Source organism: Chiloscyllium punctatum, chromosome 34 (genome assembly GCF_047496795.1).
Source record: "Chiloscyllium punctatum isolate Juve2018m chromosome 34, sChiPun1.3, whole genome shotgun sequence".
In the NCBI taxonomy this organism is placed as follows: domain Eukaryota; kingdom Metazoa; phylum Chordata; class Chondrichthyes; order Orectolobiformes; family Hemiscylliidae; genus Chiloscyllium; species Chiloscyllium punctatum.
In genome coordinates this window covers 48,335,106-48,357,493 of record NC_092772.1, presented here as the reverse complement: position 1 = coordinate 48,357,493, position 22,388 = coordinate 48,335,106, and the positions used below count along the sequence as shown (strand labels likewise).

The 22,388-nt window shown below is 52.9% G+C and overlaps 1 protein-coding gene across 1 annotated transcript in view; it reads right to left on the bottom strand.

Moving 5' to 3' along the window:
• LOC140458939 (hemicentin-1-like) overlaps window positions 1–22,388 on the bottom strand; it is a 77,115-nt gene that overhangs the window by 20,791 nt on the left and 33,936 nt on the right. The window contains exons 6-16 of the mRNA XM_072553672.1: window positions 17,700–17,755; window positions 12,794–13,066; window positions 9,817–10,101; window positions 8,172–8,447; window positions 7,283–7,552; window positions 6,045–6,311; window positions 5,464–5,733; window positions 3,162–3,428; window positions 2,581–2,850; window positions 584–850; window positions 3–272 (exon numbers count right to left, since the gene is read on the bottom strand). Of these exons, the coding sequence (XP_072409773.1) occupies window positions 3–272; window positions 584–850; window positions 2,581–2,850; window positions 3,162–3,428; window positions 5,464–5,733; window positions 6,045–6,311; window positions 7,283–7,552; window positions 8,172–8,447; window positions 9,817–10,101; window positions 12,794–13,066; window positions 17,700–17,755 (2,771 nt within the window). The remainder of the gene's footprint in view (window positions 1–2; window positions 273–583; window positions 851–2,580; window positions 2,851–3,161; window positions 3,429–5,463; window positions 5,734–6,044; window positions 6,312–7,282; window positions 7,553–8,171; window positions 8,448–9,816; window positions 10,102–12,793; window positions 13,067–17,699; window positions 17,756–22,388) is intronic.

Below are 22,388 nucleotides of genomic sequence, written 5' to 3'. Positions count from 1 at the left end.
ACAGAGCACCTCGATCCTGAAGCTCTTTGAAGTTTGTTTTCCAATAACGTTTTCCGCTTTGCAGTAATAATCTCCAGATTCCGTTGGGGTGATGGAGTGAATGGTCAGGATGTTCCCTGTCCCCTTGTTAACTGCTGTGTTGACATTGTCCTTATACCAGGTGTAGCGAGCTCCTGGATTACTCCTGGAGTTACAGGTCAGGGTAACCCGGTCTCCCTCCTTCACCTCTCCCTGTGGCTCACTGCGAACAATGGTAACATCTCCAGGACCATCTACAAGAGGAATTACAGCTCGATTCAGGTCAGGGAGAGGGATAAAGCTGTGGAACATTCTCCCAAATCTCCGAATAAATGCTGCCCCTGAGCACTGACATCATTTCACAGAAAGACCACCAGAATTCCTCATATCCTGAAAGAGGCCATTCATCCCCTCTTCTCCATGCGAGAATTTCTCATTCCCAAGTGCACCCTCCTCTGTAATGCCTGACTATCCAACTGTAGTGTGGAGACCAGGGATCCAAACACAGTGCTCCGAGTGTGATCTGGGGGCTATTTTCTGGTTATCCCACACCCTCTTTACTTACACTGTACATTAATGTGTTTGGGTGTAGAATCCCGGGAGATGACAGAATTCCGTGCTCTACAGATGTAGCTACAAGATGCATCATTCCTGGTGGGTTGAATCCTAATCGTGTCGGTATTTTCTCGCAGATTGTTCCGTTGTCTGTTGCACATTTTCCTCCAGCTGTAGGTATGAACCGGGGGGTTGGCTTCACCTCGACACGTTAACGTGATCTCGGTCCCCTCCTTCACTGTATCCTCAGAAATAATCTCCACGTTTCTCGGTCCATCTGTTGGGAGAGAGAGAGAGAGAGAGAGAGACGTGATTCCAAGATTTCAGAATCCCTCACATATCCAGGTCCACAGGAGACAGGGGGTCTCCGAGGGGTGGGGTGGGGGAACACCAGAAAGATCCCTAATCGGAAATGAAACCAGGAAAAGTGACAAAAAAGAGCTCAGGGTCATTGCCAGCTGAAGGCAGAGCCGACAGGGGCAGGAATCAGGCGATACTCAAGAGGCCAGGTCTCGAGGGGGTTACAGACATGGAGAGGGATGGAGGGGCTGGGGTAGGGTACAGAGATAGGGAGCGGTGGAGGGGCTGGAGGGGGTTACAGAGATAGGGAAGGGTGGAGGGGCTGGAGGGGGTTACAGAGATAGGGAGGGGGTGTAGGGGCTGGAGGGGGTTACAGAGACAGGGAAGGGGTGGAGGGGATGGAGGGGGTTACAGAGATAGGGAGGGGGTGTAGGGGCTGGAGGGGGTTACAGAGATAGGGAAGGGTGGAGGGGCTGGAGGAGGTTACAGAGATAGGGAGGGGGTGTAGGGGCTGGAGGGGGTTACAGAGATAGGGAAGGGTGGAGGGGCTGGAGGGGGTTACAGAGATAAGGAGGGGGTAACAGAGATAGGGAGGGGGTGTAGGGGCTGGAGGGGTTTACAGAGATAGGGAGGGGGTGTAGGGGCTGGAGGGGGTTACAGAGATAGGGAGGGGGTGTAGGGGCTGGAGGGGGTTAGAGAGATAGGGAGGGGGTGTAGGGGATGGAGGGGGTTGCAGAGATAGGGAGAGGGTGTGGGGGCTGGAGGGGGTTACAGAGATAGGGAGGGGGTGTAGGGGCTGGAGGGGGTTACAGAGATAGGGAGGGGGTGTAGGGGCTGGAGGGGGTTCACAGAGATAGGGAGGGGGGTGTAGGGGCTGGAGGGGGTTACAGAGATAGGGAAGTGGGTGTAGGGGCTGGAGGGGGTTACAGAGATAAGGAAGGGTGGAGGGGCTGGAGGGGGTTACAAGATAGGGAGGGGGTGTACGGGCTGGAGGGGGTTACAGAGATAGGGAGGGGGTGTAGGGGCTGGAGGGGGTTACAGAGATAGGGAGGGGGTGTAGGGGCTGGAGGGGGTTACAGAGATAGGGAGGGGGTGTAGAGGCTGGAGGGGGTTCACAGAGATAGGGAGGGGGGTGTAGGGGCTGGTGGGGGTTACAGATATAGGGAAGGGGATGTAGGGGCTGGAGGGGGTTACAGAGATAGGGAAGGGTGGAGGGGCTGGAGGGGGTTACAGAGATAGGGAGGGGGTGTAGAGGCTGGAGGGGGTTCACAGAGATAGGGAGGGGGGTGTAGGGGCTGGTGGGGGTTACAGATATAGGGAAGGGGATGTAGGGGCTGGAGGGTGTTACAGAGATAGGGAAGGGTGGAGGGGCTGGAGGGGGTTACAGAGATAGGGAGGGGGTGTAGGGACTGGAGGGGGTTACAGAGATAGGGAGGGGTGTAGGGGCTGGAGGGGGTTACAGAGATAGGGAGGGGGTGATGGAGGGTGTTGAAATCCAAGAATAGAAATTTTACAATCGAGGTGTTGCTGGACTGGGGAACAATGGAGGAGAAGGAGTGAGAGGAGGGTGATTGGGGAAAGGGACTCACTGTGAGTTCAGAGACCGGGGGACAGTGAAGTTTTGGATAAGTCGCTCTCATGCAGTGAGTAGTGACAGAGACCGGGGAGTTTACATTGGGAAAAAGTCAACCTGGGAATGTCACTCACAGAGCACCTCGATCCTGAAGCTCTTTGAAGTTTGTTCTCCAATAATGTTTTCCGCTTTGCAGTAATAATCTCCAGATTCCGTTGGGGTGATGGAGTGAATGGTCAGGATGTTCCCTGTCCCCTTGTTAACGGCTGTGTTCACATTGTCCTTATACCAGGTGTAGCGAGCTCCTGGATTACTCCTGGAGTTGCAGGTCAGGGTAACCCGGTCTCCCTCCTTCACCTCTCCCTGTGGCTCACTGCGAACAATGGTAACATCTCCAGGACCATCTACAAGAGGAATTACAGCTCGATTCAAGTCAGGGAGAGGGATAAAGCTGTGGAACATTCTCCCAAATCCCCGAATAAATGCTGCCCCTGAGCACTGACATCTTTTCACAGAAAGACCACCAGAATTCCTCATATCCTGAAAGAGGCCATTCATCCCCTCTTCTCCATGCTAGAATTTCTCATTCCCAAGTGCACCCTCCTCTGTAATGCCTGACTATCCAACTGTGGTGTGGAGACCCGGGATCCAAACACAGTGCTCCGAGTGTGGTCTGGGGGCTATTTTCTGGTTATCCCACACCCTCTTTACTTACACTGTACATTAATGTGTTTGGGTGTAGAATCCCGGGAGATGACAGAATTCCGTGCTCTACAGATGTAGCTACAAGATGCATCATCCCTGGTGGGTTGAATCCTAATCGTGTCGGTATTTTCTCGCAGATTGTTCCGTTGTCCGTTGCACATTTTCCTCCAGCTGTAGGTATGAACCGGGGGGTTGGCTTCACCTCGACACGTTAACGTGATCTCGGTCCCCACCTTCACTGTATCCTCAGAAATAATCTCCACGTTTCTCGGTCCATCTGTTGGGAGAGAGAGAGAGAGAGAGAGAGACGTGATTCCAAGATTTCAGAATCCCTCACATATCCAGGTCCACAGGAGACAGGGGGTCTCCGAGGGGTGGGGTGGGGGAACACCAGAAAGATCCCTAATCAGAAATGAAACCAGGAAAAGTGACAAAAAAGAGCTCAGGGTCATTGCCAGCTGAAGGCAGAGCCGACGGGGGCAGGAATCAGGCGATACTCAAGAGGCCAGGACTCGAGGGGGTTACAGACATGTAGAGGGGTGGAGGGGCTGGGGTAGGGTACAGAGATAGGGAGGGGTGGAGGGGCTGGAGGGGGTTGCAGAGATAGGGAAGGGTGGAGGGGCTGGAGGGGGTTACAGAGATAGGGAGTGGCGGAGGGGCTGGAGGGGGTTACAGAGATAGGGAGGGGGTGTAGGGGCTGGAGGGGGTTACAGAGACAGGGAAGGGGTGGAGGGGATGGAAGGGGTTACAGAGATAGGGAGGGGGTGTAGGGGCTGGAGGGGGTTACAGAGATAGGGAAGGGTGGAGGGGCTGGAGGGGGTTACAGAGATAGGGAGGGGGTGTAGGGGCTGGAGGGGGTTACAGAGATAGGGAAGGGTGGAGGGGCTGGCGGGGGTTACAGAGATAAGGAGGGGGTAACAGAGATAGGGAGGGGGTGTAGGGGCTGGAGGGGGTTACAGAGATAGGGAAGGGGGTGTAGGGGCTGGAGGGGGTTACAGAGATAGGGAGGGGGTGTAGGGGCTGGAGGGGGTTACAGAGATAGGGAGGGGGTGTAGGGGCTGGAGGGGGTTAGAGAGATAGGGAGGGGGTGTAGGGGATGGAGGGGGTTGCAGAGATAGGGAGAGGGTGTAGGGGCTGGAGGGGGTTACAGAGATAGGGAGGGGGTGTAGGGGCTGGAGGGGGTTACAGAGATAGGGAGGGGGTGTAGGGGCTGGAGGGGGTTCACAGAGATAGGGAGGGGGGTGTAGGGGCTGGAGGGGGTTACAGAGATAGGGAAGTGGGTGTAGGGGCTGGAGGGGGTTACAGAGATAAGGAAGGGTGGAGGGGCTGGAGGGGGTTACAGAGATAGGGAGGGGGTGTAGGGGCTGGAGGGGGTTACAGAGATAGGGAGGGGGTGTAGGGGCTGGAGGGGGTTACAGAGATAGGGAGGGGGTGTAGGGGCTGGAGGGGGTTACAGAGATAGGGAGGGGGTGTAGAGGCTGGAGGGGGTTCACAGAGATAGGGAGGGGGTGTAGGGGCTGGTGGGGGTTACCGATATAGGGAAGGGGATGTAGGGGCTGGAGGGGGTTACAGAGATAGGGAAGGGTGGAGGGGCTGGAGGGGGTTACAGAGATAGGGAAGGGTGGAGGGGCTGGAGGGGGTTACAGAGATAGGGAGGGGGTGTAGAGGCTGGAGGGGGTTCACAGAGATAGGGAGGGGGGTGTAGGGGCTGGTGGGGGTTACAGATATAGGGAAGGGGGTGTAGGGGCTGGAGGGAGTAACAGAGATAGGGAGGGGGTGTAGGGGCTGGAAGGGGTTACAGAGATAGGGAGGGGGTGTAGGGGCTGGAGGGGGTTACAGAGATAGGGAGGGGATGTAGGGGCTGGAGGGGGTTACAGAGATAGGGAGGTGGTGTAGGGGCTGGAGGGGGTTACAGAGATAGGGAGGGGGTGTAGGGGCTGGAGGGGGTTACAGAGATAGGGAGTGGGTGTACGGGCTGGAGGGGGTTACGGAGATAGGGAGGGGGTGTAGGGACTGGAGGGGGTTACAGAGATAGGGAGGGGGTGTAGGGGCTGGAGGGGGTTACAGAGATAGGGAGGGGGTGATGGAGGGTGTTGAAATCCAAGAATAGAAATTTTACAATCGAGGTGTTGCTGGACTGGGGAACAATGGAGGAGAAGGAGTGAGAGGAGGGTGATTGGGGAAAGGGACTCACTGTGAGTTCAGAGACCGGGGGACAGTGAAGTTTTGGATAAGTCGCTCTCATGCAGTGAGTAGTGACAGAGACCGGGGAGTTTACATTGGGAAAAGGTCAACCTGGGAATGTCACTCACACAGCACCTCGATCCTGAAGCTCTTTGAAGCTTGTTTTCCAATAACGTTTTCCGCTTCGCAGTAATAATCTCCAGATTCCGTTGGGGTGATGGAGTGAATGGTCAGGATGTTCCCTGTCCCCTTGTTAACTGCTGTGTTCACATTGTCCTTATACCAGGTGTAGCGAGCTCCTGGATTACTCCCGGAGTTACAGGTCAGGGTAACCCGGTCTCCCTCCTTCACCTCTCCCTGTGGCTCACTGCGAACAATGGTAACATCTCCAGGACCATCTACAAGAGGAATTACAGCTCGATTCAGGTCAGGGAGAGGGATAACACTGTGGAACATTCTCCCAAATCCCCGAATAAATGCTGCCCCTGAGCACTGACATCATTTCACAGAAAGACCACCAGAATTCCTCATATCCTGAAAGAGGCCATTCATCCCCTCTTCTCCATGCTAGAATTTCTCATTCCCAAGTGCACCCTCCTCTGTAATGCCTGACTATCCAACTGTAGTGTGGAGACCCGGGATCCAAACACAGTGCTCCGAGTGTGGTCTGGGGACTATTTTCTGGTTATCCCACACCCTCTTTACTTACACTGTACATTAATGTGTTTGGGTGTAGAATCCCGGGAGATGACAGAATTCCGTGCTCTACAGATGTAGCTACAAGATGCATCATCCCTGGTGGGTTGAATCCTAATCGTGTCGGTATTTTCTCGCAGATTGTTCCGTTGTCCGTTGCACATTTTCCTCCAGCTGTAGGTATGAACCGGGGGGTTGGCTTCACCTCGACACGTTAACGTGATCTCGGTCCCCACCTTCACTGTATCCTCAGAAATAATCTCCACGTTTCTTGGTCCATCTGTTGGGAGAGAGAGAGAGAGAGAGAGAGACGTGATTCCAAGATTTCAGAATCCCTCACATATCCAGGTCCACAGGAGACAGGGGGTCTCCGAGGGGTGGGGTGGGGGAACACCAGAAAGATCCCTAATCGGAAATGAAACCAGGAAAAGTGACAAAAAAGAGCTCAGGGTCATTGCCAGCTGAAGGCAGAGCCGACGGGGGCAGGAATCAGGCGATACTCAAGAGGCCAGGACTCGAGGGGGTTACAGACATGTAGAGGGATGGAGGGGCTGGAGTAGGGTACAGAGATAGGGAGGGGTGGAGGGGCTGGAGGGGGTTACAGAGATAGGGAAGGGTGGAGGGGCTGGAGGGGGTTACAGAGATAGGGAGTGGTGGAGGGGCTGGAGGGGGTTACAGAGATAGGGAGGGGGTATACGGGCTGGAGGGGGTTACAGAGATAGGGAGGGGGTGTAGGGGCTGGAGGGGGTTACAGAGATAGGGAGGGGGTATACGGGCTGGAGGGGGTTACAGAGATAGGGAGGGGGTGTAGGGGCTGGAGGGCGTTACAGAGATAGGGAGGGGGTATACGGGCTGGAGGGGGTTACAGAGAGAGGGAGTGAGTGTAAGGGCTGGAGGGCGTTACAGAGACAGGGGAGAGAGTATAGGGGCTGGGGATCATTATAGAGGTAAGGAGGGGGTTTAGGGACTGAGAGAGGGAGGGGTGTAGGAGCTGGAGGGGGTGACGAGATAGAGAGGGAGTGATGGAGGGTGTTGAAAGCCAAGAATGGGAATTTTACAATTGAGGTGTTGCTGAACTGGGGAACGATGCAGGAGAGGGAGTGAGAGGAGGGTGATTCGGGAAAGGGATTCGTTGTGGGTTCAGAGACCGGGGGACAGTGAAGTTTTGGATAAGTCTCTCTCATGCAGTGAGTAGTGACAGAGACCGGGGAGTTTACATTGGGAAAAGGTCAACCTGGGAATGTCACTCACAGAGCACCTCGATCCTGAAGCTCTTTGAAGCTTGTTTTCCAATAACGTTTTCCGCTTTGCAGTAATAATCTCCAGATTCCGTTGGGGTGATGGAGCGTATGGTCAGGATGTTCCCTGTCCCCTTGTTAACTGCTGTGTTCACATTGTCCTTATACCAGGTGTAGCGAGCTCCTGGATTACTCCTGGAGTTACAGGTCAGGGTAACCCGGTCTCCCTCCTTCACCTCTCCCTGTGGCTCACTGCGAACAATGGTAACATCTCCAGGACCATCTACAAGAGGAATTACAGCTCGATTCAGGTCAGGGAGAGGGATAACACTGTGGAACATTCTCCCAAATCCCCGAATAAATGCTGCCCCTGAGCACTGACATCATTTCACAGAAAGACCACCAGAATTCCTCATATCCTGAAAGAGGCCATTCATCCCCTCTTCTCCATGCTAGAATTTCTCATTCCCAAGTGCACCCTCCTCTGTAATGCCTGACTATCCAACTGTCGTGTGGAGACCCGGGATCCAAACACAGTGCTCCGAGTGTGGTCTGGGGGCTATTTCTTGTATATCCCACACCCTCTTTACTTACACTGTACATTAATGTGTTTGGGTGTAGAATCCCGGGAGCTGACAGAATTCCACGCGGTACAGATGTAGCTACAAGTTACAGAGGAGGTTTATGGCTTGGAGGGGGTTACAGAGATAGGGAGGAGGTGTAGGAGCTGGAGGAGGGTACAGGGATAGGGAGGGGGTGTAGGGATTGGAGGAGGTTACAGAGATAGGGAGGAGGTGTAGGAGCTGGAGGAGGGTACAGGGATAGGGAGGGACATGAAGTTTTAGCTCAGTATAATGTGGGAGTTTGTTGGTGAGTGGGACTCTCAGACTGATGACACTCACACTGAATATCCAGTCGTATGGGATCAGATTCCTTTTCACCCACGGTGTTCCCCGCTGTACAGGTGATCTCACAGCCAACATCTTCAACAGAAGCGTAGAATGAACATTGAGACGTCCATTGATTCCCAGAACAGAGAGACATCGAACCGTGTGGACACAACTTCCACCAGCGATAGGAAACTGCTGCTGGATGGCCATCAGACTGACAGCTGAGGGATGACCACACTCCAGCTCGAACTGAAGGCGGGAATGTGATTCGGACACTGGTCGGAGCATCTGGAAATAAACACCCAACACCATTAGGACTGACCCTCATACAGTGCCCACTCCCTCAGCACTGACCCTCCGACAGAGCAGCACTCCCTCAGCACAGACCCTCCGACAGTGCCCACTCCCTCAGCACTGACCCTCCGACAGTACCCACTCTCTCAGCACTGACCCTCCGACAGTGCCCACTCCCTCAGCACTGACCCACCGACAGTGCCCACTCCCTCAGCACCCACCCTCCGACAGTGCCCACTCCCTCAGCACTGACCCTCCGACAGTGCCCACTCACTCAGCATTGACCCTCTGACAGTGTGGCACTCCCTCAGCACTGACTCTCCGACAGTGCAGCACTCCCTCAGCACTGACCCTCCAACAGTGCAGCACTCCCTCAGCACTGACCCACCAACAGTGCAGCACTCCCTCAGCACTGACCCTCCAACAGTGCGGCATTCCCTCAGCACTGACCCTCCATCAGTGCAGCATTACATCAGCACTGCCCCTCCGACAGTGCGGCACTCCCTCAGCTCTGACCCTCCGACAGTGCGGCACTCCCTCAGCACTGACCCTCCGACAGTGCGGCACTCCCTCAGCCATGACCCTCCGACAGTGCGGCACTCCCTCAGCACTGACCCTCCAACAGTGCGGCACTCCCTCAGCACTGACCCTCCAACAGTGTAGCACTCCCTCAGCACTGACCCTCCAACAGTGCAGCATTCCCTCAGCACTGACCCTCCATAAGTGCGGCATTACATCAGCACTGACCCTCTGACAGTGCAGCACTCCCTCAGCACAGACCCTCCGACAGTGCGGCACTCCCACAGCACTGACCCTCCGACAGTGCGGCACTCCCTCAGCACTGACCCTCCGACAGTGCGGCACTCCCTCAGCACTGACCCTGCAACAGTGCGGCATTCCCTCAGCACTGACCCTCCATAAGTGCGGCATTACATCAGCACTGACCCTCCGACAGTGCGGCACTCCATCAGCACTGACCCTCCGACAGTGCGGCACTCCATCAGCACTGACCCTCCGACAGTGCGGCACTCCCTCAGCACTGACCCTCCGACAGTGCGGCACTCCCTCAGCACTGACCCTCCGACAGTGCGGCACTCCCTCAGCACTGACCCTCCGACAGTGCGGCACTCCCTCAGCACTGACCCTCCGACAGTGCGGCACTCCCTCAGCACTGACCCTCCGACAGTGCGGCACTCCCTCAGCACTGCCCCTCTGACAGTGCCCACTCCCTCAGCACTGACCCTCCGACAGTGCGGCACTCTATCTGCATGTGCCCTTGAATGGTTACGTACAGAAGCTGTTTGACCAGGTTTGGAAATACCAGGTGAATGAATTCAGGAGCTGTGTTTCTGGGGATACTCACACTGCACCTTGATGTTGATGGTGTGTGATCTCCCTGTCCCAACGTTGTTTCTAGCCTCACACTGATAATTCCCACTGTCGTCCTTGCTGATGCTTTCAAACAGCAGTATCTGCCCGCTGACTGGCTTGTTCTGAGTGAGTCTGTACCAGCTGTACCCTGAGACTGCAGGGTCACTGTTCTGACTGGTACAGCTAATATTCACAGTGTCACTCTCGTTCACAGACGTTAAATCTCTCCTAGCGTCACCATTCACACTGTGTACAATCTGAAAATCTCTCGGTTTATCTGAAACAAAGGTTTGTTACCAATCTGGTTAATGTTGACATGGTGGGAAATGTTTTACTGATGGTGTTGTCACTGAAGTTTCCATTCGGCCCCTCTGCTCCATGCTAGGGTTTCTGTTCCAGATCAGCTTCCTCAGCACCTCATCTTCATCTCCCTCTCTCCCTCGTGTGTTTAACCAGCTTCCCCTGCACCAATGCATGGAAAGGATTCACTTCCACAGGGAGTTGTCGGAGTGAGTCCCACATGCCCTGCCCTCCAACTCCCTGTCAGAGTGAGTCTCACATTCCCAGCCCTCCAACTCCCTGTGGGAGTGAGTCTCACATTCCCAGCCCTCCAACTCCCTGTCGGAGTGAGTCTCACATTCCCAGCCCTCCAACTCTCTGTGGGAGTGAGTCTCACATTCCCAGCCCTCCAACTCCCTGTTGGAGTGAGTCTCACATTCCCAGCCCTCCAACTCCCTGTGGGAGTGAGTCTCACATTCCCAGCCCTCCAACTCCCTGTCGGAGTGAGTCTCACATTCCCAGCCCTCCAACTCCCTGTCGGAGTGAGTCTCACATTCCCAGCCCTCCAACTCCCTGTCGGAGTGAGTCTCACATTCCCAGCCCTCCAACTCTCTGTGGGAGTGAGTCCCACATGCCCTGCCCTCCAACTCCCTGTGGGAGTGAGTCTCACATTCCCAGCCCTCCAACTCCCTGTGGGAGTGAGTCTCACATTCCCAGCCCTCCAAATCCCTGTGGGAGTGAGTCTTACATTCCCAGCCCTCCAACTCCCTGTGGGAGTGAGTCTCACATTCCCAGCCCTCCAACTCCCTGTCGGAGTGAGTCTCACATTCCCAGCCCTCCAACTCCCTGTGGGAGTGAGTCTTACATTCCCAGCCCTCCAACTCCCTGTGGGAGTGAGTCTCACATTCCCTGGCCTCTAACTCCCTGTGGGAGTGAGTCCCACATTCACCTCTCCCCCAACTCTCTGTGGGAGTGAGTCTCACATTCCCTGGCCTCTAACTCCCTGTGGGAGTGAGTCTCACATTCCCTGGCCTCTAACTCCCTGTGGGAGTGAGTCCCACATTCGCCTCTCCCCCAACTCTCTGGGTGAAGATGTTTCTCCTGAATTCCCAATGGGAGTTATTCAGGACTTTCTCTTACCGGCGGCCTCTCCTTCCGGTCACTCCCTCCCACTGTACCACCTCCCCTCACCAACACACACAGAATTGGAAATATCTTCCATCTGACTCCCCGAGAGAAATCCTTTTAAGAATTGTAAACACATCGATCAGATCATTCCCTCAGACCCCTCTTCTCGAGAGAAACCTGCCTCAGTCTGTTCACAATCTCCCAATGGTTATAACCACCAGATTGGGTATCGTAGTTGGAATAATGAGATAGGAAATACAGACTGTGTTTTGAGTGTGGTCTATCCAAAGGATACAGACACTGGAACTGTGCACAGTGCTCCAACTGAGGGTCTATCTGAGGGATACAGAGACTGGAACTGTGTACAGTGCCCCGGGTGTGGGTCTAACTGAGGGATATGGAGACTGGAATTGTGCACGGTGCTCCGAGTGTGGGACTAACTGAGGGATACAGAGACTGGAACTGTGCACAGTGCTCCAAATGTGGGTCTGACTGAGGGATATACAGTCTGGGGAGCTGTGCACAGTGCTATGAGCGTGGTCTAACTGAGGGATATACAGTCTGGGGAGCTGTGCACTGTGCTGTGAATGTGGGTCTAACTGAGGGATATACAGTCTGGGGAGCTATGCACAGTGCTGTGTGTGTGGGTCTAACTGAGGGATATACAGTCTGGGGAGCTGTGCACTGTGCTGTGAATGTGGGTCTAACTGAGGGATATACAGTCTGGGGAGCTGTGCACTGTGCTGTGAATGTGGGTCTAACTGAGGGATATACAGTCCGGGGAGCTGTGCACAGCGCTGTGAGTGTGGGTGTAACTGAGGGACATACAGTCTGGGGAGCTGTGCACAGTGCTGTGAGTGTGGGTCTAACTGAGGGATATACAGTCTGGGGAGCTGTGCACAGTGCTGTGAGTGTGGTCTAACTGAGGGATATACAGTCTGGGGAGCTGTGCGCAGTGCTGTGAGTGTGGGACTAACTGAGGGATATACAGTCTGGGGAGCTCTGCACAGTGCTGTGAGTGTGGTCTAACTGAGGGATATACAGTCTGGGGAGCTGTGCACAGTGCTGTGAGTGTGGTCTAACTGAGGGATATACAGTCTGGGGAGCTGTGCGCAGTGCTGTGAGTGTGGGACTACCTGAGGGATATACAGTCTGGGGAGCTGTGCACAGTGCTGTGAGTGTGGGACTACCTGAGGGATATACAGTCTGGGGAGCTGTGCACAGTGCTGTGAGTGTGGGTCTAACTGAGGGATATACAGTCTGGGGAGCGGTGCACAGTGCTGTGAGTGTGGGTCTAACTGAGGGATTATACAGTCTGGGGAGCTGTGCACAGTGCTGTGAGTGTGGGTCTAACTGAGGGATATACAGTCTGGGGAGCTGTATACAGTGCTCCCAGTTCTCCACTTGTGCTCACCTCTCATTGTGTTGCCTTTGGCCTTCCCTCCATCTCCCTCTGATTATCCCCATCCTGCCGGGAGTATTTCCTCACTGCCGTGTCAGGGGTACCTGAACGAGACTCAGCTCCCCCAATAACCCTCCACACAGAGGTCTGTGGCACTTACACTGCCCTCTCAATTCAATACCCTCCGACCTGCCGCTCCCAATCCTGTTCCTCACTTCACAGAAATATTCCCCAAACTGTGAGTAGCTGATGTCTCTGATTTCCATGGTTTGACGCCGAGCGCTGGGGAGCCAAGCTCCGTCCTGATACCAGGAATACCCGGTGACGGCTGGTTGACTGTAGAGGACATCACACTGTAAGGTAACAGAGTCCCCTTCCTGCAGTCTGTCTTTGTGTCCCTCGGTCAGTGAGATACTGACATTGCGAGGTTTATCTGAAAGTGAACAAACAGACAGAGTGAGCCATTCTCGAGAAGGTCACACCTCAGACACCTAGGGAGGGGTCAGGGAGAGAGGATCCGAAACATTCAGTCAGTGTTTAGCTGGAAGGAGGAGAGACAGTGGGAGGGAGGGACAGAGGGAGGGAGGGAGAGAGAGAGAAAGAGAGAGAGAGAGAGAAAGTGAGGGAGAGATGGAGAGAGAGAAACCATGAGAAAGTATGAGAGAGAGAGAGAGAGAGAAACAGAGAGTGAGTGAGAGAGAGAGAGAGAAGGTGGAAAGATTTCCGGAGGGAATTCCAAAGCTCTGATCTCCCAGCCATGTGAGGCACAGCCCCAATGGTGGAACGCTGGGAATTGGGGGATACTCGAGTGTGTGGGATTGGAGAAGGTCCCAGAGATAGGGAGCGTAGGTAGGGGCTGGAGGGGGTTACAGAGATAGGGAGGGGGTGCAGGGTCTGGAGGGGGTTACAGAGATAGGGAGGGTGTGTAGGGGGCTGGATGGGGTAACAGAGATAGGGATGGGGTCTAGAGGCTGGAGGGGATTACAGAGATAGCAAGAGGGTGTAGGGGCTGGAGGAGGTTACAGAGAAAGGGAGGGGGTGTAGGGGCTGGAGGGGATTACAGAGATAGGGAGGGGGTGTAGGAGCTGGAGGGGGTTACAGAGATAGGGAGGGGATGTAGGGGCTGGAGGGGGTTACAGAGATAGGGAGGGGATGTAGGGGTTACAGAGATAGGGAGGGGTTGGAGGGGGGTTACAGAGATAGGGAGGGGGCATAGGGGCTGGAGGGGATTACAGAGATAGGGAGGGGGTGTAGAGACTGGAAGAGGTGGCAGAGAGAGAGAAGGTGTGCATGGGCTGGAGGAGGCTACAGAGTAAGATCGGAATTATTTGAAATCCCATGCAGACTAATCCTATGCTCCCCCTTGCCTCCTGTTATGAAGATGTGGATGGACTGCACTTGTAAGAGAGTTAAAAGCTCACAGAACAACCTGACAGCACCAAATGTTCTCAATGACCGAACAATATAACACTTGGTCGAAAGCTCGGTTTGCTGGGTTGCTGAGAATTGACAAAACAAAATCGAGTGAGGCCAATCAGTTTAAATTATACCCTGAAAAATACCAAATTCCAATCAAGTTTGAATTTAGTTTTTGACAATTTTAAAAGTCAATGACATAATCCGATGGTTTGGGGGTAAAAGACTGAGGAAAATCGAACAGTTGGGAGGAGAGCTGCCAAGCCAGTAGCATGTAGAGATTGCCTGAAAAATCGCTCTCTTAAAGGTACCTTTATCGATGAATGACCTGTGAAGCAGAATCCCCTAGAAGGAGGAATGAAGACAGGAATACAGAGAAGAACACAACGCTGTCTTTTGAGATAAGAAGTTTTGTTTTGTAAATTTTAATCGGGGTTTAATTAGACTAGTATTGCAGAAGGGAAAGTAAAAGATAGGTTATAGGAAGGAGATGAAAACAGTTGCTGGTTAGTTATTCTCTTGTATACCTTAAGAAATAAAGTTGTTAATTTTTCTTTCAAATAGTTCTTGACCTCTCGAATTTTCACAGATTACTGCAGGGGATAAATCTTTCTTGTGTTGCAGGTTTAAATTAAGCAGGAGGGGGTTACCCATGTCATAATACTCCTCATTCCTCTTAATATCCCCCCAGTCTAATCCCACTCTCCCCTCACTCCTCACATCCTTTAATATCCCACCCAGTCGAATCCCACTCTCCCCTCACTCCTCACATCCTTTAATATCCCACCCAGTCGAATCCCACTCTCCCCTCACTCCTCACATCCTTTAATATCCCACCCAGTCGAATCCCACTCTCCCCTCACTCCTCACATCCTTTAATATCCCACCCAGTCTAATCCCACTCTCCCCTCACTCCTCACATCCTTTAATATCCCACCCAGTCTAATCCCACTCTCCCCCTCACTCCTCACATCCTTTAATATCCCACCCAGTCGAATCCCACTCTCCCCTCACTCCTCACATCCTTTAATATCCCACCCAGTCTAATCCCACTCTCCCCTCACTTCCCACAACCTATAATATCCCACCCAATCTCATCACACTCTCTCCCTCACTCCCCGCTCCACTTAATATCCCACCCAATCTAATCCGACTCTCCCCTCACACCCTTAAAATCCCACCCAGTCTAATCCCACTCTCTCCCTCACTCCCCACATCCTTTAATATCCCAACCAGTCTAATCTCACTCTCCCCTCACTCCTCACATCCTTTAATATCCCACCCAGTCTAATGCCACTCTCCCCCTCACTTCCCACACACTTTAATATCCTACCCAGTCTTATCCCACTCTCCCCCTCACTCCCCGCTCCCTTTAATATCCCACCCAGTCTAATCCCATTCTCCCCTCACACCCTTAATATCCCACCCAGTCTAATCCCACTCTCCCCTCACACCCTTAATATCCCACCCAGTCTAATCCCACTCTCTCCCTTACTCCACACACCCTTTAATATCCCAACCAGTCTAATCTCACTCTCCCCTCACTCCTCACATCCTTTAATATCCCACCCAGTCTTATCCCACTCTCCCCCTCAGTCCCTAATCCCTTTAATATCCCACCCAATCTAATCCCACACTCCCCACACTCCCCACACTCCCCACACTCCCCACACCCTTTAATATCCCACCAAGTCTTATCCCACTCTCCCCCTCACTCCCCAACCCCTTTAAATTCCCACCCAATCTAATCCCACTCTCCCCACACCCTTTAATATCCCACCAAGTCTAATCCCACTCTCCCCCTCACTCCCCACTCCCTTTAATATCCCACCCAGTCTAATGCCACTCTCCCCTCACTTCCCACACCTTTTAATACCCCACCCAATCTAATCCGACTCTCCCCTCACACCCTTAATATCCCACCCAGTCTAATCCCACTCTCTCCCTCACTCCCCACACCCTTTAATATCCCAACCAGTCTAATCTCACTCTCCCCTCACTCCTCACATCCTTTAGATTAGATTAGATTACTTACAGTGTGGAAACAGGCCCTTCGGCCCAACAAGTCCACACCGCCCCGCCGAAGGGCAACCCACCCATACCCCTAACCTAACACTACGGGCAATTTAGCATGGCCAATTCACCTGACCTGCACCTCTTTGGACCGTGGGAGGAAACCGGAGCACCCGGAGGAAACCCACACAGACACGGGGAGAACGTGCAAACTCCACACAGTTAGTCGCCTGAGGCGGGAATTGAACCCAGGTCTCTGGCGCTGTGAGGCAGCAGTGCTAACCACTGTGCCACCGTGCCACTCTCCCCTCACACCCTTAATATCCCACCCAGTCTAATCCCACTCTCCCCTCACACCCTTAAGATCCCACCCAGTCTAATCCCACTCTCTCCCTCACACCCTTAATATCCCACCCAGTCTAATCCCACTCTCCCCTCACACCCTTAAGATCCCACCCAGTCTAATCCCACTCTCTCCCTCACTCCCCACACCCTTTAATATCCCAACCAGTCGAATCTCACTCTCCCCCCTCACTCCCCACTCCCTTTAATATCCCACCCAGTCTAATCCCACTCTCCCCTCATACACCCCACTCCCTTTAATATCGCACCCAGTCTAATCCCACTCTCCCCCACACTCTCCACCCTCTTTAATATTCCACCCAGTCTAATTTCATTCTGCTCCTAACTCTCCACACTCCTTGCTCCCTTTAATATCCCACTCGGTCTAATCCTTCTCTCCCCTTCACTCTCCGTTCCATTTAATATCCCACCCAGTCTGATCCCATTGTCTCCCTCACTTCCCACACCCTTTAATATCCCACCCAGTCTAATCCCACTCTCCCCCTCACTCTCCACCCCCTTTAATATTGCACCCAGTCTAATCCCACTCTCCCCCTCACTCTCTACCTCCTTTAACATCCCACCCAGTCTAATTCCACTCTCCCCCGAACTCTCCACACTCCTTAATATCCCACCCAGTCTAATCCCATTCTCGCCCCTCACTCCCTGCTCCCTTTAATATCCCACCCGGTCTAATCCCACTCTCTCCCTCACTCCCCACACCCTTTAATATCCCAACAAGTCTAATCTCACTGCCCCCCATCACTTCCCACACCCTTTAATATCCCACCCAGTCTAATCCCACTCTCGCCCCTCACTCCTTGCTCCCTTTAATATCCCACCCGGTCTAATCCTTCTATCCCCTTCACTCTCCGTTCCCTTTAATATCCCATCCAGTCTGATCCCACTCTCTCCCTCACTCCCCACACCCTTTAATATCCCAACCAGTCTAATCCCACTCTTCCCCTCACTCTCCACTCCCTTTAAGATCCCACCTATTCTAATCCCACTCTCCCCACACTCCCTGCAATATCCCAACCAGTCTAACTCATTAAAATGCTGACCTTCATAATATCCCAGTCTCTCCACATTCCATTTTCTAATTAGGATCTGTCTTTGCGACTGATATTTCCTCATCCTTTCTGCCTTTAGCTGTCTCTCTGTGTGTGTCTCTCTCTCCCCACGTCCCTCTCTTCCCCCAACCCCGCTCTCTTTCTCTCTTTCCCTCTCTGTCTCCCCTCCTCTCTCACAAGGTTCCTCTGTATATGTAGATGTACATTGAGAAAGACACATACCACAGGCTGAAGGCAGGAACACTGACAAGAGGAGGAACCACTTCATTAGCAAAGACCTGAAGAGAAATGGAGACAATTCATGAAAAGATTTACATCATCATTGTTGAAATTCTTACTCCCTTCTGAACCAACCCATTAAGGAAGACATTTGAGAGGGTCATCACTGAGGGAATGCCACACTGTCGGAGGGTCAGTGCTGAGGGATTGCCGCACTGTCGGAGGGTCAGTGCTGAGGGATTGCCGCACTGTCAGAGGGTCAGTGCTGAGGGAGTGTCGCACTGTCGGAGGGTCAGTGCTGAGGGATTGCCGCACTGTCAGAGGGTCAGTGCTGAGGGAGTGCCGCACTGTTGGAGGGTCAGTGCTGAGGGAGTGCTGCACTGTCAGAGGGTCAGTGCTGAGTGAGTACCATTATGTCAGAGTGGTCAGTGCTGAGAGAGTGCTGCACTGTTGGTGGGTTAGTACTGAAGGAATGTTGCACTGTCGGAGGGTCAGTGCGAAGGATGTGCCGCAATGTCACAGAAAGCGAGCAAGGTGAAAACAATGAGTGTTTTTACGTAAGTGTTAGAAATTATTTTAAGTTCTCACCGGTATTTATTGGAGAAGATTCTGAGAGACAGCATTTACTCATATTTGGAAAAGAATGTTCTGATGAAGGATATCCCCATGGCTTTATGCAGGGGAAGTCTGTCTCACAAACTTGATTGAGTGTTTTGAGGAAGTGATGAGGATGACTGATGAGGGAAGGGCAGTGGATGTTGTCTACTCAGACTTTACTAAAGCATTTGACAAGGTCCCTCATGGTAAACTTGTTCCGAAGATTAAGGCACACAGGATCCAGGGTGAGTTGGTCAGTTAGATACAAATTTGGCTTGATCATAGAGCACAGAGAGTCACTGTGGAGGGATGTGGGGGAAATGGGGGTCTGTGACCAGTGGTGTTAAACAGGGCCCAGAGCTGGGCTCCCTGTAGTTGATGAAACAGATAAATAATTTGGATGATAATGTCAGCAGTCTGTTTAATAAGTTTGCAAACATCATGAACTTTGGTGAAGTTGTGGATAGTGAGGAAGGTTGTGAATGGATTCAGCAGGGTATAGTTCATCTGGAAAGTTGGACAGAGAAATGGCAGATGGAGTTTAATCTGGATAAGTGTGAGGTGATGCATTTTGCCAGGACAAATGTTTAGGAAAATATCAAATAAATGGCAGGACCCTAAGGAGCGCTGATACACAGAGGGATCTTTGGGTGCTGTGGGTCTGGAGTTACATGTAGGGTGAGACTGGAGAAGAATGGCAGATTTCCTTCCCTGAAGTATATCAGTGACCTCAATTGGTTTGTCCAACAGTGTTCATATGGCCATCATTAGATTATGATTTGGAGATACCAGTGTTGGACTGGGGTGTACAAAGTTAAAAATCACACAACAAAGCACTCGCTTTCAGAGCGCTGCTCCTCCATCAGATGGTTGTGGAGCATAAGATCACAAGATACAGAATTTACAGCAAAAGTGTAGTATGATGTAACTAAAATTATATCTTGGAAAAGACCTGGAATGTTTGTTAAGTCTCTCATCTTTTAGAATGAACATGTTGGTTTCAGTTCTTTCATATGTAAATCGCAAAAAATGTAAAAGTTATGTTCTCAATGAACTTTAACAACTGGTGTCATGTCAGCCCAGATAATGCATTGAAGGTGTGAGCTGTCCTGTGGGAGACTCTGTGCCACAATAAACAGAGAGGTAAAAACAATGACTGCAGATGCTGGAGAGCAAATACTGGATTAGTGGTGCTGGAAGAGCACAGCAGTTCAGGCAGCATCCAACGAGCAGCGAAATCAACGTTTCGGGCAAAAGCCCTTCATCCGGAATAAAGGCAGTGAGCCTGAAGCGTGGAGAGATAAGCTAGAGGAGGGTGGGGGTGGGGAGAGAGTAGCATAGAGTACAATGGGTGAGTGGGGGAGGAGATGAAGGTGATAGGTCAAGGACGAGAGGGTGGAGTGGATAGGTGGAAAAGGAAATAGGCAGGTCGGACAAGTCAAGGAGACAGTGCTGAGCTGGAAGTTTGAAACTAGGATGAGGTGGGGGAAGGGGAAATGAGGAAGCTGTTGAAGTCCACATTGAAGCCCTGGGGTTGAAGTGTTCCGAGGCGGAAGATGAGGCGTTCTTCCTCCAGGCGTCTGGTGGTGAGGGAGCGGCGGTGAAGGAGGCCCAGGACCTCTATGTCCTCGGCAGAGTGGGAGGGGGAGTTGAAATGTTGGGCCACAGGGCGGTGTGGTTGATTGGTGTGGGTGTCTCGGAGATGTTCCCTAAAGCGCTCTGCTAGGAGGCGCCCAGTCTCCCCAACGTAGAGGAGAGCACATCGGGAGCAACGGATGCAATAAATGATATTAGTGGATGTGCAGGTAAAACTTTGATGGATGTGGAAGACTCCTTTAGGGCCTTGGATAGAGGTGAGGGAGGAGGTGTGGGCACAGGTTTTACAGTTCCTGCGGTGGCAGGGGAAAGTACCAGAATGGGAGGGTGGGTCGTAGGGGGGTGTGGACCTGACCAGGTAGTCACGGAGGGAACGGTCTTTGCGGCAGGCAGAAAGGGGTGGGGAGGGAAATATATCCCTGGTGGTGGGGTCTTTTTGGAGGTGGCGGAAATGTCGGCAGATGATTTGTGTTTGCGAAGGTTTGTAGGGTGGAAGGTGAGCACGAGGGGCATTCTGTCCTTGTTACGGTTGGAGGGATGGGGTTTGAGGGCAGAGGTGCGGGATGTGGACGAGATGCGTTGGAGGGCATCTTTAACCACGTGGGAATGGAAATTGCGGTTTCTAAAGAAGGAGGCCATCTGGTGTGTTCTATGGTGGAACTGGTCCTCCTGGGAGCAGATATGGCGGAGGCGGAGAAACTGGGAATACGGGATGGCATTTTTGCAAGAGATAGGGTGGGAAGAGGTGTAATCCAGGTAGCTGTGGGAGTCGGTGGGTTTGTAAAAAATGTCAGTGTCAAGTCGGTCGTCACTAATGGAGAAAGGGAGGTCCAGGAAGGGGAGGGAGGTGTCAGAGATGGTCCAGGTAAATTTAAGGTCTGGGTGGAATGTGTTGGTGAAGTTGATGAATTGCTCAACCTCCTCACGGGAGCACGAGGTGGCGCCAATGCAGTCATCAATGTAGCGGAGGAAGAGGTGGGGAGTGGTGCTGGTGTAATTACGGAAGATCAACTGCTCTACGTAGCCAACAAAGAGACAGGCATAGCTGGGGCCCATACGTGTGCCCATGGCTACCCCTTTGGTCTGGAGGAAGTGGGAGGATTCAAAGGGGAAATTGTTAAGGGTGAGGACCAGTTCGGCCAAACAAATGAGAGTGTCAGTGGAAGGGTACTGTTGGGGATGTCTGGAGAGGAAAAAACGGAGGGCTTGGAGGCCCTGGTCATGGTGGATGGAGGTGTAGAGGGATTGGATATCCATGGTGAAGATGAGGCGTTGGGGGCCGGGGAAACGGAAGTCTTGGAGGAGGTGGAGGGCGTGGGTGGTGTCTCGAACGTATGTGGGGAGTTCCTGGACTAGGGGGGATAGGACAGTGTCGAGGTAGGTAGAGATGAGTTCAGTGAGGCAGGAGCATGCTGAGACAATGGGTCGGCCAGGGTGGTCAGGCTTGTGGATCTTGGGAAGGAGGTAGAACCAGGCAGTGCGGGGTTCCCGGACTATGAGGTTGGCAGCTGTGGTTGGGAGATCTCCTGAGGTGATGAGGTTCTGTATGGTCTGGGAGATGATGGTTTGGTGATGGGGGGTGGGGTCATGGTCGAGGGGGTAGTAGGAAGAGGTGTCCTCGAGTTGGTGTTCGGCTTCAGCGGTGTAGAGGTCAGTGCGCCAGACTACCACTGCGCCCCCTTTATCCGCTGGCTTGATGGTGAGGTAGGGATTGGAGCAGAGGGATTGGAGGGCTGCACGTTGTGAGGGTGAGAGGTTGGAGTGGGGGAGGGGGGACGACAGGTTGAGGCGGTTAATGTCCCAGCGGCAGTTGGAAATGAAGAGGTCGAGGGCAGGTAATAGGCCAGCGCAGGGTGTCCAGGTGGATGCAGTGTGTTGGAGGTGGGTGAAGGGGTCCTCGGAAGGTGGACGGGAGTCCCGATTGTGAAAGTAAGCTCGGAGGCGGAGGAAGAAGTGTTCGACATCACGGCGTGTATTAAATTCATTGATGCATGGAGGGAGGGGGATGAAGATGAGTTCTTTGCTAAGGACTGATCGTTCGTCTTAATCCACCATCGTCTCATGCAGAGTTCCACCAGGGGATATCAGGAAACAGGTGACAAAAGGTTTAGTCAGAGAGGACATTGATGACATACTGTGGTGAAATGTTGGAGCAAGAGAAAGAGAGAGATACAGAGAGAGAAAGAGTAAGAGAAACCAACAGAGATAGAGATGACAGAACCAAAGATAGAATGAAAATATGAGAGTGAGAGACAAAGAGAGAGTGACACAGATTGACACAGAGAGAAAGAGAGAGAGAGAGTTAGAGAGTTTTAGGAACTCATCCCAGAGTTCAGGGCCCCTTGGCAGCTGAAGGCAAATCAGAGAATAGTGGAGCCAAGGAATCAGGAGGTACTCGAGAATCGGACAGGCACAGAGATCTCGAAAGTTCATACCCACTGGAGGGGGTAACAGAGTTAGGGAAGGGGTGTAGGGGCTGGATGGGGTTAGGGAGATAGG